Source organism: Artemia sp. Qi Xiang Cuo, chromosome 7 (assembly GCF_049724085.1).
Source record: "Artemia sp. Qi Xiang Cuo chromosome 7, ASM4972408v1, whole genome shotgun sequence".
NCBI classification, from domain to species: domain Eukaryota; kingdom Metazoa; phylum Arthropoda; class Branchiopoda; order Anostraca; family Artemiidae; genus Artemia; species Artemia sp. Qi Xiang Cuo.
The window spans coordinates 37,976,235-37,991,594 of record NC_142800.1 but is presented as its reverse complement, the minus strand read 5'-3'; the positions used below and the strand labels follow the sequence as shown (position 1 = coordinate 37,991,594).

At 35.8% G+C, this 15,360-nt stretch overlaps 1 protein-coding gene across 2 annotated transcripts in view; it reads right to left on the bottom strand.

Moving 5' to 3' along the window:
- LOC148950244 (cystathionine beta-synthase-like protein) overlaps window positions 1-15,360 on the bottom strand; it is a 54,361-nt gene that overhangs the window by 16,189 nt on the left and 22,812 nt on the right. For both annotated transcript variants that reach the window (XM_089092259.1, XM_089092260.1), the window contains exon 4: window positions 4,093-4,382. In XM_089092259.1, the coding sequence (XP_088948385.1) occupies window positions 4,093-4,382 (290 nt within the window). The remainder of the gene's footprint in view (window positions 1-4,092; window positions 4,383-15,360) is intronic.

Genomic DNA, 15,360 nt, shown 5'->3' with positions numbered 1-15,360 from the left:
AACAGAAACAAAACTGGTTATGCCTTTTTATATTTTTGTTCTTATCAGTCCTGTTCTTTTTCAGGATGCCCGCTTTTTCGTTTTGCCTTTTACGCTTGTTTCCGTTTGTTTGTTTGTTTTTCAAGTCCGAATTTCAAAAATTCGCGCGGGTATGGGAGCTAAGAGTCCAGCACAGCTCGGAATGTTGCAATTTTTTGCCAATTCAGGTATAATTGCAACCAAAATCACAGAGTTTAATACGTTATGCGTACAGCCTTTGCAAAGACACCTCAAATACCAAAGCCTGTGCAGAATTTTGCAAATATTAGCAGTCAACTGGCCAAACTAGTGCAGGTGTACACGAGGTAGACTTCATCAGAAGGCAATAAAATTATCAAAAATGTTTTGAGTTGTGCCGAGTTCACTTAGTCTGTATTGTTTAGCATGCTGCATTTAGTCATCCAACTAAAAAAAATGAGAATCCATTGCCAATTAGTTGCTTGTATTTAATGCATACTTCGGAAAGGTATCTCGTCTGCATACTCACCAACTCTAGTTTAAATCTTAGACAAAGCTATCTAATTAACATAGATTAAATGCAAGTACAGTCACTTGTTATTGAAAGAAACAAGAAGCTCTGAGCTGCAAGTTATTACTGTGTTTTTTAATAAGATGAAAGCAAGTTAAAGCTATGCATATACTAATCATAATAGGCAATAATTATAATAGACACAGTAGCATGACTTTTACTAGCCTACATTGCATAGTTTCAGTATAACCAAGATATATATGTGAAGGCTAAGGCTATATCCCCGAAAAGAGCAATTTCTTTAACTGCCTTTCTGAATATTCTTGAGGTCTGATATAGCCATGGTTAGGTTGCTCGCAACTCGTACTTAAAACTCGCAACTACAGGATGTAAGCAACAACAATTCAGGGAAGCCTATCAAATGAAAAGAAAACAAAACTGTGCTTTGAATTGATACAAAGTTTAATAAGATTTGGTTACTTATGCATATTTTAAGTAGGAGAAGCATCATCACTCCCTTAACTAACGTTTCCTTAATTACCCTAAATGGAAAAGCCATTAAGACATAATTATATAAACAAAGCTTTCAGGAATGTGTCTAAGCATAAATTTAAGGATCAGAAATGGGTTCAAATAGTCCTCGCTTCGCCATAAACTATTTTTTCTTCTTCTTTTCCTCCGGGGAAGCATTCATCAAACTGCAGCTATGCCTGTGAACCGGTTTGCATTTTGACCTAGAGGAGCGGCACCCTTCGAGGGGAACCAATTGAACTACACATCATTTAACTAGATTTTGAGAAACAGATAGTTTTCTAAATTTCTTCCGTTTGATGGGATTTTTAGGCTGCATCTTCATATGTAATTGTATTATGTATGGGCTGCCTACCCAATATAGTATTATATTTGCAGACATGAACATATTACTATTCGGTGATAATGGACCTGAAATTTACTAATGCCAGACATTAATTCTTGTTGGCGGAAGCTGCATTGACAAGTGATCAGGGATGAGAATCTGAGGGGGGGGGCAATTTCTCCAATAGACATCTTCCTCCTCCCCCCTGATTAAAAAACATTCTTTTTTGTATTTCCATTGAAAAATACCTCTTTCTGTATCTTCATTGAAAATCGAAAAGAAATACCCCTCCACTACATTTCCGTGAATTAGAACCCATTTATTTGCTTTCAATCATTTAGAGAGCAAGATGGGCCCAGACTTGGACAGAATCCTCATTAAGCTGAAGATCCCAGTAGCTACCTGCTGTCTGGTGATAAGCCGGCTTCAACAGTTCTGTTGTAGGACTTCAGAAAAAGTTATTGGTCCCTGATTTGCACTGGGAAGACTCTTTGCCTTCCATGGTCGGGAAGACTCTTTGCCTTCCATGGTCGGGAAGTTCTCCTGCATGAAGTTCTTCCATGAAGTTCCATAATTTCAAATACATGAACATCGCAACATAGAATGATGTAACACAGAAAGAAACTATCGCATTGATATTTGGGTTTACAGGCTTAGGCGTTTTGAACTTAACTTATTTTGGAATTTATCGGGGTTAAATAATCACAGAGGGTGGGGAAATATTAAATTAAATTAGACGAAAAAGATTATTCATGCTGGAATGAAAACCGAAGCTATTAAGTCTTTTTTTGGTCGGGAAAGTAATAATTACACAATTATACCTGCACACACTCTGACTAAAAGTGCCAAGTGTCAGGGATAGTGGCAAATCTTCCTGTTTAACATACTGACGGCAACAGCAGTTATTCAGATAAATTTTGCGGACAGTTGCATGTTGCATGATCCCACAGACAATATACAAGGGAAAAATATTGAGATCTTATGCACTTTAACAAAAGTCTAATGCTTCTCACTGATTTTTTAACGCAGATTAGTTGAAAATTAATAATACTAAGCGTACAATCCTCGATACTGTCAGCTATTTGGCCGTAAAAAGTACAATGTTCTCAATTTGCTTAAGCCCGGAATTCTGGTAAATGTAGATTTTGGGGAAAGATGAAAAAAGCTGTTTTCAGGATAAAATTAATTGTTCTGTTCTTCTTGTTTCTCAAGGGAAAAAAAAACAGAAGAGAGGATGAGTTTTCTTTGTCACTCGTTTCTGTTTTGTTTTTAAAATGACTTGTTTCACGTCCTTTTGATTTTTCAGAAACAGACAAAACAATGCCCTGGTTTAGCCGTAACTGGAGCTTACATCCTGTTTACCAAAGGGGTAAACATCCTGTCTACCTGAAAAAAAAAATTTATTCTGTGCCTTGGCATAAATCAGGTTAATCTTCGCAAATTTCAGTTCCATTGTGCTCCGTACTTAAAAAAAAGAGAAATTCAATTTAAGTGTCTATGAAAAAAATTTAAAGCAGTTTTTTCCCTAAATTCAATATTTTAGTTAGATTTTTGTATCTAATATTTGTATCCATGAGAATTTAGATTTCAAAAGCTCGTTTATGCACTATTTGCGCATTATTTTCTTTAAACTTTGTGGTTGATTGTTTGGTGTTCCAAACAGAAAAATACGCAGATAGGGGGCAGGAAACTTTGAGTCCATCTCCTCCTTCCCCCACTTCTAGTCTTGAAAGTTTTACGATTTTCGTGTTATATTTTCACCAGTGATTGTGTAATTGTTATGGTTTTACCTAAGCCCCCCCCCCCCCTCGCAAACCAAAAATATGCACACACGTCTGGGTTCAGACGGAACTAAATTCAAAAAATTATTATACATAAAACACAGGCTCTAGAGAAGACTGATTCAATTTGAATCCAGCATGCAGAATTACATTACTTAATTCTCGTAAACTTTCAATACCACTTTTTTCAAAAAAAAGAAGAAAAAAAGCAAAACAAGAACGCCGGAAAAAAAGCAAAGAACTGTTACGTAAAGGTTGGTAATTGAAGAACTATGATAGAATTTTCCAATTAAATATAGAAAGTTTTATCAGAGTTTTCTATTTTATTCAAGGAAAACAACTTTAATTCCCTAGCTTTAATTTATTATAAAAATTGACGAAAACGGCAAAATTGGAAACATTTAAAGATGTCGTTGTCTGAGGGCAATATTTTTGTATTTGCGTCTGTGGAAGGCTAAGAATAACTTAATCAAGAGCATAGTAACCGATTAGAAATTCTTAATCGTTTGCAACACATAAATCTTTGCGAAAACACATCAACACGCAAATATGCAATAGTTTTATAGTCAATGTTTGAAATAATGATAAATATCATGCCCTCCCACCCACAGTTTGAGTCAATTTCAGTGTTTATATTCAATTATTTAGGATTATTTCTTATTTCCTGGTTATCATATCTGCACTCAGTATGTAAAAGCGTAAAATCTAGCATCTGTCTTCCCCTGAACGTGGACTTTTTTTCAATATACAAGGCATGCCAAAGACCATCACGAGATGAAGAACCACCTTCCCACTCCAAAATTTTAAACCAGAACGGAGGTGTAAAACCCACTCTAGCATACTCCTCAATAAAAAATATTAAATGGACTTGTGCAAACAACTCCACTGCAGTAGGACGTACAAGAGACAACAATTGTACAGCAAGTTGACAATCTGCTTAAACTTACTTGGCCCTGACACTGATCAATTATCTCTTCAGCTGTTATATCGTAGTGAGCAAGCGGGTTTGCCGGGTTCCTGTACTGATCAAGAATATAGGCATTTGGAAGTTCTCTTTGTAGTCTTTGAGCCACTTGTATATGAGACTCAGGAGCATCGAAAGATGCAGATGTTGGAGTCCGAACTATCTCTGCTCCCAGCGCTCGCAAAGTATCAACTTTTTCCACTGACATCTTTTCTGGTAGGCATATGATACATCTATAGCCTTTGACTGCAGCAGCTAGTGCAATACCGATTCCTAAAAAGAAAGCAACTATCCTTACTTAACTTACAATATGTAAAGCATATGGAACAATTAAAGCTTGTTACTGGGGACTGAAGAATATCCAAAATCATAAGAAACGAACTGTCCAAAATTAATTTCAGTCATTTACTTATTAGTGTTACAACAGCTTAACAAAATGCAATTCAACTAAAATACATGCCTCAGAAGCAAAAATTTAGCGAGCCAATTATTTAAATATTACACTTTAATAAAGGAGAAGAAAGGAAACTTAAAGAACAAACATGAAGAAAGAAAAACGCTACAGAAAGAAAGAAAGAAAAGAAATAAGCATGAGGTCTGAACGGTTCAACTGATTGGGGGAAATTCTTCCGTAGATGGGGCCATTCTGAGATTGGACTACGCACTATTTTGGCAATGCAAAATTTGGGGCTGTGGAACGGGATTGAGGATTTGAGTGACAGAGAGAACATCTACTGAAGTAGCGAGACCCGGAATTCAGGATAGAGTTTGTGAAGGATGAATGTAAGAGACGAACATTACTCAATTGAATTACTTGCAAGAGGCTATTCTAACCCGTATCAAAGTACAGGTCTGTGAAAGGACATAGCCTGGGCAGGCCAAAAGTTTTTATGGCTTTACTCTCGACGGCCTTAAGTGGCTTCAGATGAGACGAAAAAGTGTTTTCCACAGAGGAAACCCCGCCAGTGAATTTTAGATCATGTTCATGTTTTCATAATTAATAAGGCAGCTGTCCTTGTGAAGCTGTGAGGTTTGGCACGAAATAATAGATGCCAAGTGTTTAATACGCGGCGTGAATTTCAATTCCATCATTTTGTTTGATGTCTTCATTTTAAAAATGATTGCATAAAGAATAGTATTGTCCGAGGTCACTGAGTTGGCTCGGTATAATCAAGTCACTTAATCCGTTTTAGCTAAGATTCAGCTAAGTATATCAGAGGGAAAATAATGCTTAAATATAATTTCTTTCAAACGATAAACACAAAGCACACACATATGGCAAATAAGACAAATACCTCTGAGGCAAAGCTTGTCCAAGGAAGCCAAGAATTTATAATTTATCACCAATGCTCAAAATAAAGGACATGAAGATGGAAAAGAAAAATGAATCTCTATCACACAATTAATAACCCTCTATCCATATTTGCCTTTCTCATCCAGAAAAAATATGGAATATAAGCGAAATTAGAAGCATCCTCATCTATATCAATTCATAAAACAGCTTCCAGCTAAAATAAGTAGACTTCAGCTGAATTAAATTATTTTCCAATACTAGCTGACAACAATAAACCAGAACAAACCCCGGTAGATTTTGTTAGGTTTTATATTGCAAGGAAGGCAAATAATTGTATTAAGCAAAAAATGTAATATATTGATAGATTTGCTTGTTATAGACTTATTAATTATTCCACTGAGCAATTTTTAGTGTCAGTTTAATATTAAACTGTCAGGGTATTAACACATCTGACTTTCAGTGTTTTTTAGAATCGTTTTCAAACAAATTTATTCTTATCAATCTAGGCAATAAACTTCGAATATCTTGGCCTGAAAATAAGTTGGAAATAGTGAATAATCCGCATTCTGACCTACTTAATTGTTTAGAAATTTGCAACGATAATTGCTCTAAACGAGTAAACATGAAGTCTAATTAAGCTATAAAATAATCAAATATGGAGACTGAACGCAAATGATTGGATTTGAGAAGTTAATATTTCGAAGTAGTTTGATATTTGTTCATTCGTACTATACGTATTTTCATTTCATTGTTTTCAGATATTTCTAAAAATTTTTTCAATCTTTCATTACTCGGACAAAAAAGGGAAAAACAATAGCTTGAAATGAAAAGCAGATTATAGTGTAGAATAATAGTCCCAAACTTATTGTGTTGTGGAGCAACACCAGGAACGTACGCAGCCATTTGTTTCGAGGGAGGGGCCTAGCCCTTCAAATACCTTATTCGGTGAGAAGTATCAGAAAATGATGGGAAAAAAAAAAATCATGAGCTTTCGAGGAGGGTCTGGCCTGGAGGTCCCCCCCTCCCGGCGGGCGTGCCAGAGTAATACAACTATTTTCGCAGCTGAGTTTTTCTCGTAGTCAGCGGTCTGTAGTTCTGAAGCGGTAAGTATACAAGCTCTAAATTGTTCCTGTGTATGGGGGTCATGAAATGGAGCAGGAAAGTTCCAGTGAAGTTAGTAAAATTTCCAATAGTTTTCCAAAAAAAAATTTTTCCTCGTTTTGTGCATGGGGTAAAAACAGAACTATACCAGCAGGGGAAGTAAACATTTTCAGAACAATTTTATGTTGCACTCCCACAGCTTCAGCCTTTTGTTGGATTTTGAAATTGACAGCCGACAGATTGTTTCTACAGCTGAATTGTAAGTTTGCAGATTTTTTTTTTGTTGCTGTTTTTAGATAAGATTTTCTTAATGTTTAAAACTCAATTATTGAACGCCAGATAGAAAATACAATCTTCTTTCTGAAACATTTTTACCCCCCCCCCCCCAAAAAAAAAAAACAAACCTTCGATTGAGACAAAATTTAGCTATAGACTAAGCTATGTACAAGGTTAGGGAATTAATGATTGAACCGGAAGTTAACCCAAAAACGTGATTCATAAATAAATTGTAAATTATTGCCTATAGGGAAGGGGGGATAGGGGGCTATCATTTTAAAATGATAATACCTTTATTTTTATTTTTTTTTATTGAAAGCAGGGATGCCAAAACGATAATTATTTTTTTCATTTAAAGTGGAGACAGAAGAAAATGATATCAAATTCCCTAGGAAACCATTGAAATATTTTGATAGACCCAATAGTGACCTAGTTAATTATTAAGTAAATTATTTTTCTAATAAAAGCTGAAACGGTATCCTATCAAGGTGGTATCCAGAGGGGGGGTAGGGAGGTATTACATTTAAATCATAATAGCTCGAAATTTTATTTATTGAAAGCAGGGATCCCAATAAGTTGATTTTTTTTATTTAAAGCAGAGACGGCATCCTGTCAAGGTGGTATCCAGAGGGGGGGAGGGGCGTATTGAGCTATCATATTTAAATGATAATACCCCGATTTTTTTTAAAGCAGGGGTGCTAATAAGTAAATTATTTTTTTATTTAAAGCAGAGACGGTATCTTATCAAGATGGTATCCAGACGGGGGTGGGGCATAGGGAGTTATTATATTCAAGTGATAGTACCTTGATTTTTTTTAGTGAAAGCAGGGATGCCAAAAAATTGAAAAGTTGACAAAATTAACAAGATTTTCGTGAGTTATACTTGATACAGCACTTGCATGGTTTTATCGTCCAAAGGGAAAGTGACATATGCGTTCAATCCGTTTTTTTTCTTATTGATGAAACGGGTTTACTTTGAAAACATTCATTCATAAGTACCAGGCAGATTCACACTAAAACAAATTGGTGTGACGAAAGCAATATCATCGACATCCCCACCTAACGTTGCGGTCGAGTATTACTGGCGCCCTTGGTCCAGTGCCTAAGTTACATTAAAAAGCCAGGTCATACTAAAAGCATTCAATTTGGGAGGTTCAAGGAGGAGTCTTTGGCAGTCTTATGACCTCAGGGTACTAGATGTTGCAACGTTCTTACGTATCTACAGTGGTTTAGAAAATTCGATCACCCCACAAATGATTACCAAAAGTATGCACAAATGTAACATTTGGAACATTATAACACTTTTTCCAAAGCTTTGAAGAAAAACAAAAAAGTCTAAATACCCCTAACTACGCTTGAAAGCTATTTTAAAAAGAAACTTTGGAGATTTCCATGGAAATGACCATAGCAGAAGCTTTGAGCCTGGGGGGGGGATCAAAGAGGAGTCTTTGAGTATTTTGACCACAGGTGACTTATTGTTGCGACTTTCTTAAATTTGGTAATTCTTGTGAGCATTTGGAAATCAAAGCTTAAACTAACTGATACTAAGTGTCCTAACATTTTGCTTGGATTAAAAGTGACGAACTAGGATGAAAATTTCAACATCTTCCTGGAGCTACTTCAGTCTGCATATTGTTTCATTTAATTACAATTAAAACGGATGAGCTTTGCATTTTTTACCTAAGAAAATATCTGGCACTTAATTTTTCTTCATAGCGAATAAACTATTAAGTGTTTTTTGTGTCATTGTAATTGAAGTGTTCTCATGTGAAGTGTTCATCATGTATTTTTCAATTTGATAAATTTACTCCTTTTAGATGCAGTTTATAATTTGACTGATATTAGGTATTTATCAGTTTATAATTTGGAATGAATCCCCAAATAAAAAAAATGAATAATATCCAAAAGAGCAGCCAAAAGCAATAAAAAACAGCAGTTCAGCCTTAGCCTACATGACATACATTCTATAAAGAAGCCAAAAAAAAACTTTAAAATGAATTTTTTTTTTAAATGTTTTTAATAGAAGAAGGCTTTATTGGAATCCAAAAGAGCAAAAAAAAAAAAAAAAAAAAAAAAAAAAAAAAAAAAAAAAACAACAATCAATATCAAAGTCGCCCATTTCACCCGTTTTAAAGGTGACAACAAATATAGGCAAAGGGCATTACGAAAAAATTACGCTTCTAAGTTCAAAGTTATATTCAAAGTTTTTACCCAGATAACTGACGAATTTTGTGATACGGTATTTGAAGTTTTATATGCAGTAATGCTCGATGAAAAAAACTACTAATTTTGATAATTATTTATATTAAGAATACATAGCTAATAGATACTTCAACTACTCGTATTATGCAAGGGTTCTGAACCGCCATAGGCATTTCGTTTCTACCAAATTTCTACTTCTCTTGATGAATAACGAAGAGGACCAGTTTCCAGCCAGCGACTTGTGAAGTTTTTAACTCATAAATAGGCTCGAATCTGTTGTAAATTTAAGCTGTGATTTGAGAAAGACTGATGAAAACATTATTGTTTACGGTCAACATTGATCGCACCGGCGGCGCGCCTCCGACATCTTACCGACGGCACGGCACCAACGTCGTACCGGCAGCGCGGCGCGCTGATGTTGGCCCTACCGCCACCAGCCGTCCCGTCTCGGCGTGGTGCCGGGGTCTAATCAGAATGCAGCAGCATTCTCAGCCTTGATGTACTTAAAAAATAAGCGTTGAAACAGATCGGATGTCCAACTTAATTTGAGAATAAAATTAACATCATTACCTCAAAATTTGAAATTTTTATACGATGGCAAACCAGATCTACTAATACTACTACTAACAACTCATTGCAGCACCAAGCTGCCTGAGGCTAAAACAGCTACGCACGCTTCTCTTCCATTTCAATCTTTTCAAAGCCTTCCTCTTTACACCCTTCCAAAAGTCTCCATTTCCCTTAAATCTTCCCTTACTCCATTCGGGGATGACTAGCTTTTCGTTTGGCCAACAAGGACTATCTTTGGCAATCTTTCATCTTTCATCTGGAGAACATGTCCTAGCCATCTCAACCTTTCTCTCATTATAGCGCTAGAAGGCGGGATTTACCTATATTTTTCGTACAGCTTACTGTTTGAAATGTGATCAGTCAGTCAGGTACTCAGAACAATCCGTAGGATTTCTCTGGAAAACATCTAGCAAATCCTCCTCCGTCTTTCGGAGTACCCAAGCTTCAGAGCCATACTTGACCACAGTCATCACTGTTGCTTCCAATAATCTAGTCTTGGTTTCCAGGCTTATCTTTCTCTTCTCCCAAACTCTTTTAAAAAAGTTAGCAGACTTATCTTCCTCCTCTTCCAAACCTTTTTAAAACACTCGGGGCCTTGGCTATTCTACTTTTAACATCTTCACTATACCCACCGTCTTTACTAATAATACTACCAAAATAAGTGAAGCTGTCCACTTGATGGATCTTCTCGTTGCCCAATCACCTCTTCCCTTTCACTTACTCCTAGTCTTAGCCACTTAGTCATCTTAACACTAATTTTCAATCGTATTTGCACCCTGAACTCTCAAACAAAGGTTAAAATTAGTGAAAAAAGGGGCTAGTACATTTGCTAAAGTTTAAAATGAATATAGTTCTTAATTTTTTAATTACATACGTTTTTTCTATGACTATCTTCGAATATTTGTGTGTAAAATAAGCAAACAAATAGCTAGATTTCTATTAAAAACATAAAACTCGTGATTCGAACTGGACTTATTAGAAGTTTCAGAAACTCATATCCCAGGGGTAGGAAGCAGGAAAATAGGTAATACTGAATTTGTTTACTCAGGCAGGAGGGATAGGGTACATAGACACGCAGTAGGGATCATAATGAATAAGGAAGCTGCTAAGTCTTGTTTGGGCTGGGAAGGTATTAATAATAGAATACTAATTGCTCATTCTATGACTAAAAAGTTCAAGGTATCAGTTATAGTAGTATATGCCATCTATACTCGTCCCAGTTAAAGATAGGAACGGGGTCACAATGAGTGATAAAGAAAGAGGTAAAGAGAGATGGGTGGAACATTTCGAGATTTGCTAAACCGAGATACAGTTACAGGAAAAGATATAGAGGAAAATAAAAAAGTTTGTAATACCTTGGATGTGAAAGAAGATTTGTTTTGTGAGGAAGAATTAGCGACAGTACTACAAGAATTAAAAAATAATAAGGTTCAGGTGCTGATAATGTGGTAAATGAGTTTCTTAAATATGGTGGCTCTGAGGCTAGAAATAAGTTACTGAAGATTTTGAATATGTGATTTTTGAAAAAAGGGAAGTACCTAATGATTTTAGGAAAACCTTAATTAAACCACTGTATAAGAAAGGTGATAAGAATGAATGTGTTAATTATCAGGGCATTAGTCTGGTCTCTGTAGGTACCAAATTACTAAGTAATATGACACTTTTTATACTAAGAGATGCAGTAGACAAAGTTTTAAGAGAAGAACAGTGCAGTTTTAGAAAAAGTAGAGGATGTGTCGACCAAATTTTCACTCTTAGGTTAATAATTGACAAGTGCCTTAGTTGTCAAACACCTTTGGTTCTCAGTTTTATAGATTATGAACGAGCGTTCTATTCTGTTGATAGAAAAGCTTAAGCAAAGGTTTTCAGACACCTTTGGTTCTCAGTTTTATAGATTATGAACGAGCGGTCTATTTTGTTGATAGAAAAGCTTAAGCAAAGGTTTTCACCCTTGTAATTTGTGACGCCCTTATTGAAACTGAAACAGTACTTGATAAAGCACTCTGAAAGTATTCTTAAACCACTGTGTCCTAAAATAGCTGCAATCTACATCAAAAATGCTTTGTAAAGCTGAACAGACGGTGTGTTTTTCAAGCTAAAATCGACCACAGTTATTCAGTACGAGCGTGTTTTCCGCCAGATTTTGAACTACGATTTCTTTCCATGTTGATAACAATTTTGAGCGTTTCTAAGCTGATTTTGTATGGTATACCAGACAAATACATTAAAGTGATTCGTGCTATGTACAAGAATAACACTACTACGGTTAATGTAGGAAATGAGATTAGCAGCTGATTTTGTTTTAAATCAGGAGTTAAGCAGGGCTGTGTTCTATCCCCCTTTATATGGATCACTTTGATGGACTTTGGAGCACAGGAAAAACAATGGGAGACCACGGAATCAAATGGAGAGGAAAAAATCTCCTGGACTTAGATTATGCTGATGATTTAAGCGTACTAGATGAAAGTGTGAGTAAAATGAATGAACTTCTAGAGGTTTTGCGAGTTCAGGGTGCTAGAATAGGTTTAAAAATTAATGTTAAGAAGACTAAGTCACTAAGGCTAGGAATAAGTGAAGATGAAAAGATGACATTGGGTGACGAAACAGATTGATCAGGTGGGCAGCTTCACTTACCTTGGTAGTTATTAGTAAAGACGGTGAGAGCAGTGAAGATGTTCAAAGTAGAATAGCCAAGGCTCAGGGTGTTTTTTCGTAGTTGAAATTTTTTTTTTTGAAGAATTTGAAGATAAGTCTGCAAACCAAGATTAGAATGTTAGAAAGTACAGTGATGACAGTGGTCAAATATGACTCTGAAGCATGGGCGCTCCAAAAAGCGGATGAAGATTTACTAGATGTTTTCCCCAGAAATTGCCAACAGATTGTTCTGGGTACCCGACTGACTGACCGTATTTCAAACAGTAGGCTGTAAGAAAAATGTGCTTATATCCCGCTTTCTAGGGCTATAATGAGAGAAAGGTTGAGATAGCTAGGACACGTTCTGCGGATGAAGGATGACATATTGCCGAAGATTGTCCTTTTCGGGCAACCGTCTAAGGCTAAACGGAAAGCAGATCATCCTCGTCTGGGGTGGGAGGATGTCATAAAGAATGATTTAAAGGAAATAGGAACTTCCTGTGAGGGTGTAAAGAAGGAGGCTTTAAATAGATTGGGATGGAGGAGTGCACGTAGCTGTGTTGGCCTCAGGCGGCTTGGTGCTGCGGTGAGTTGTTAGTAGTAGTAGTAGTAGTAAATCCAGCCTTCTTATTGTAACATTCTTCAATTTGAAAAAAAAAGTTGCAGAGGGGTTTCAATCTCCCTATTATTCGCATACTAACCGGGCGATGTACCAGCATTATCCGTAAATAATACCTTACTTAAGAGGAAACAACCAGTTTCTGATGCTCTCCGTTCCTGAAATGGCACTCAAAAAGGGTAGTTTTCGATACCTTAGGGCACAAAAACGAGGCGCTTTCTGTGTCGATTTACAAAAATTACATGGGAGTCAAAATTAACTTTCATATAACCTGTTCGCCTGTCTACGACTTTAAGAATAAGTCAAGTCATAGCCCTATGCAATACTTCCTAATTTGGTCTTTGATCTGTGTATCCAATCAAGCTAATAACTGTACCAGAAATTTTAGTTAATGACGCCTTGCTTAAAAGGGAATAATCAGCTTTCTAACCCACTCCATTCTGAGAAAGACACCCAGAATTGTGCTATTCGATTTATATAGCAGTCAAACATGACACTGTCACATCGGATTCACTCTTCTTCGGAATTTTTGAAAATCCACTTCAGTCATTACAAACATGTTCTTTTGGATATACATTTCCGACTGGGCACCCGTTCTCTCTAGAATCTCTTCTCGTGAGAAGAGACTTTCTTCACAAGACAGGTTAGTTGAAAGCGTGCCCGAGAGTAGTTTAGTTGAAAACTTCTCAGTTACTTTTCTTTTACTGGGTTGCAGCTAGTGCCAAAACCCTGATTGGTGTTACAACACAAAATGATCGGTGTATTATAATGAAAATCACCATAACAAACTTTTATGGAATTTCTAAACAGTTTATTTAGTCACTTTTAAAGGTCCAAGAACCCCTTACAGAATTGTCATGTTCGTTCGTCAGCATTGCACAGAAGCATCCATTTAAAACAGTAATCGCCTATTTTTCCAGCTAGGGTCTATCTTGTACTTGTTTCAGGACACACAATCCTTTCCAGCTGTCTCTGGCGCTATAACATGACAGACCGCTGAGTACCGATCTCCTCGGTCTTGTACGTGTGGAGCGCATCTTAAAGGACTGAATAAATAATCTCGAACTCTTCAGGGTTACTAGAAATAATGTATTGTCAGGCCCCCTCCCTCTCATCTCCAACCAAACCTCCTCCTCAGTTTACTCTCTGGAAGCATTCCAAAAGTTGAAAGTCAAGGTTAAAATATCAAATTCCCCACTAATATATTGAAAAATAGCTCAAGTTCACATTAGCTCAGAACAAACACGAAAACGAACTAAAGCCATAAATAAATAAAAGAAATTCCAAGCTACAGTATTGAAGTTTCCTATCAAAAGAAAAATATTCGCTTTTCAAGTCACTAAATAACCAATATTTTTTTTCGAATTTAGTCATACTGAAGCCCAATAAGCTTACAACAGGCATAACGTGACACGTAGGCTTCTTTAAGTTTCAATGTTTTTACAATTATTTTGTTTTAAAAAAACGTAATACATGTTTATTTTCAAATTATACAAAATTGTTAAAATATCCTTTAAATATTTACTACACTGAAAAAAAAAATCAAAGACTTAAAAAAAAAGACTTTACTCATTATTACACAAATAAATGTATATCATAAAATATTCCCATAAACAGTTGGGAAATCTAGGCTTTAAAGTGCACTTCTCAAAGTTAAAATACGTCAGAATCACTTAGACATATCCCACGAAATTTTATTTCTGACTATGAAAAACTACGCATAGGTGTTTTGCCGATCACTAGCAACATTAGAAATCAAGGCTGGTCATTACTAGAGAATATTCAGACAGTTGAGAACGTATATGTCGAGAATGGAACAGGTGTCGCTATTTACATGGGCGCCGGCATTCGGAGGAGGGCTATCCCCCCTGGAAATTTGGGACTTCAAAGTAATTATTAGGAAACTAAAAGAAAAAAAAGCAGAATCTGTAAAAAACAATAGAAAAAATGTTTGTTGCCCCATTGTTGACTGCCTGCCAATAGATTTTGACCCTTTAATGAAAGTTTAAGAGCCCAACTATTGATAACATTCTATCAAAGAATCAGTTTTTTATGGTGATCCTAAATATGCATTTGTTTATTAGTAATTACTGCTGATATTAGTACCCAAGAAAGTTCGTCTAATTAAAGAAAACAGAAGGAAAACAACTTAATAAGGGTCAATTTCGGTAAAAATATGCCGTCAACTTTTGCTTGCATTGCCAGAGTACCCATGAGCTTATATATTAAGCTACTATAATCAGAAATGTTTCCCCTGAACGAAATGCTGGAAATTTTTGTATTTTCCCCCTGAACGGATAGGTTTTTTGTGTTTTATTGTCATTTATTGAGGAGTGATTGTATTTATCTAGTTGTCGCTTTGAAAAAGATTTAATTTTTTCTAATTACGAAGCATAAAGGTGTCAAATATATTGGTTTTTGGTATTCAAGATTAAATTAAAAATATTGAATTAAAATTTGTTTTTTGATTTTTTTAATCTTAGTTTTAATGTTAAATATTTTGGTGTTTGATAACCAAGTCCGAAACTGTCGATATTGTTAAAAAAAATATCCTT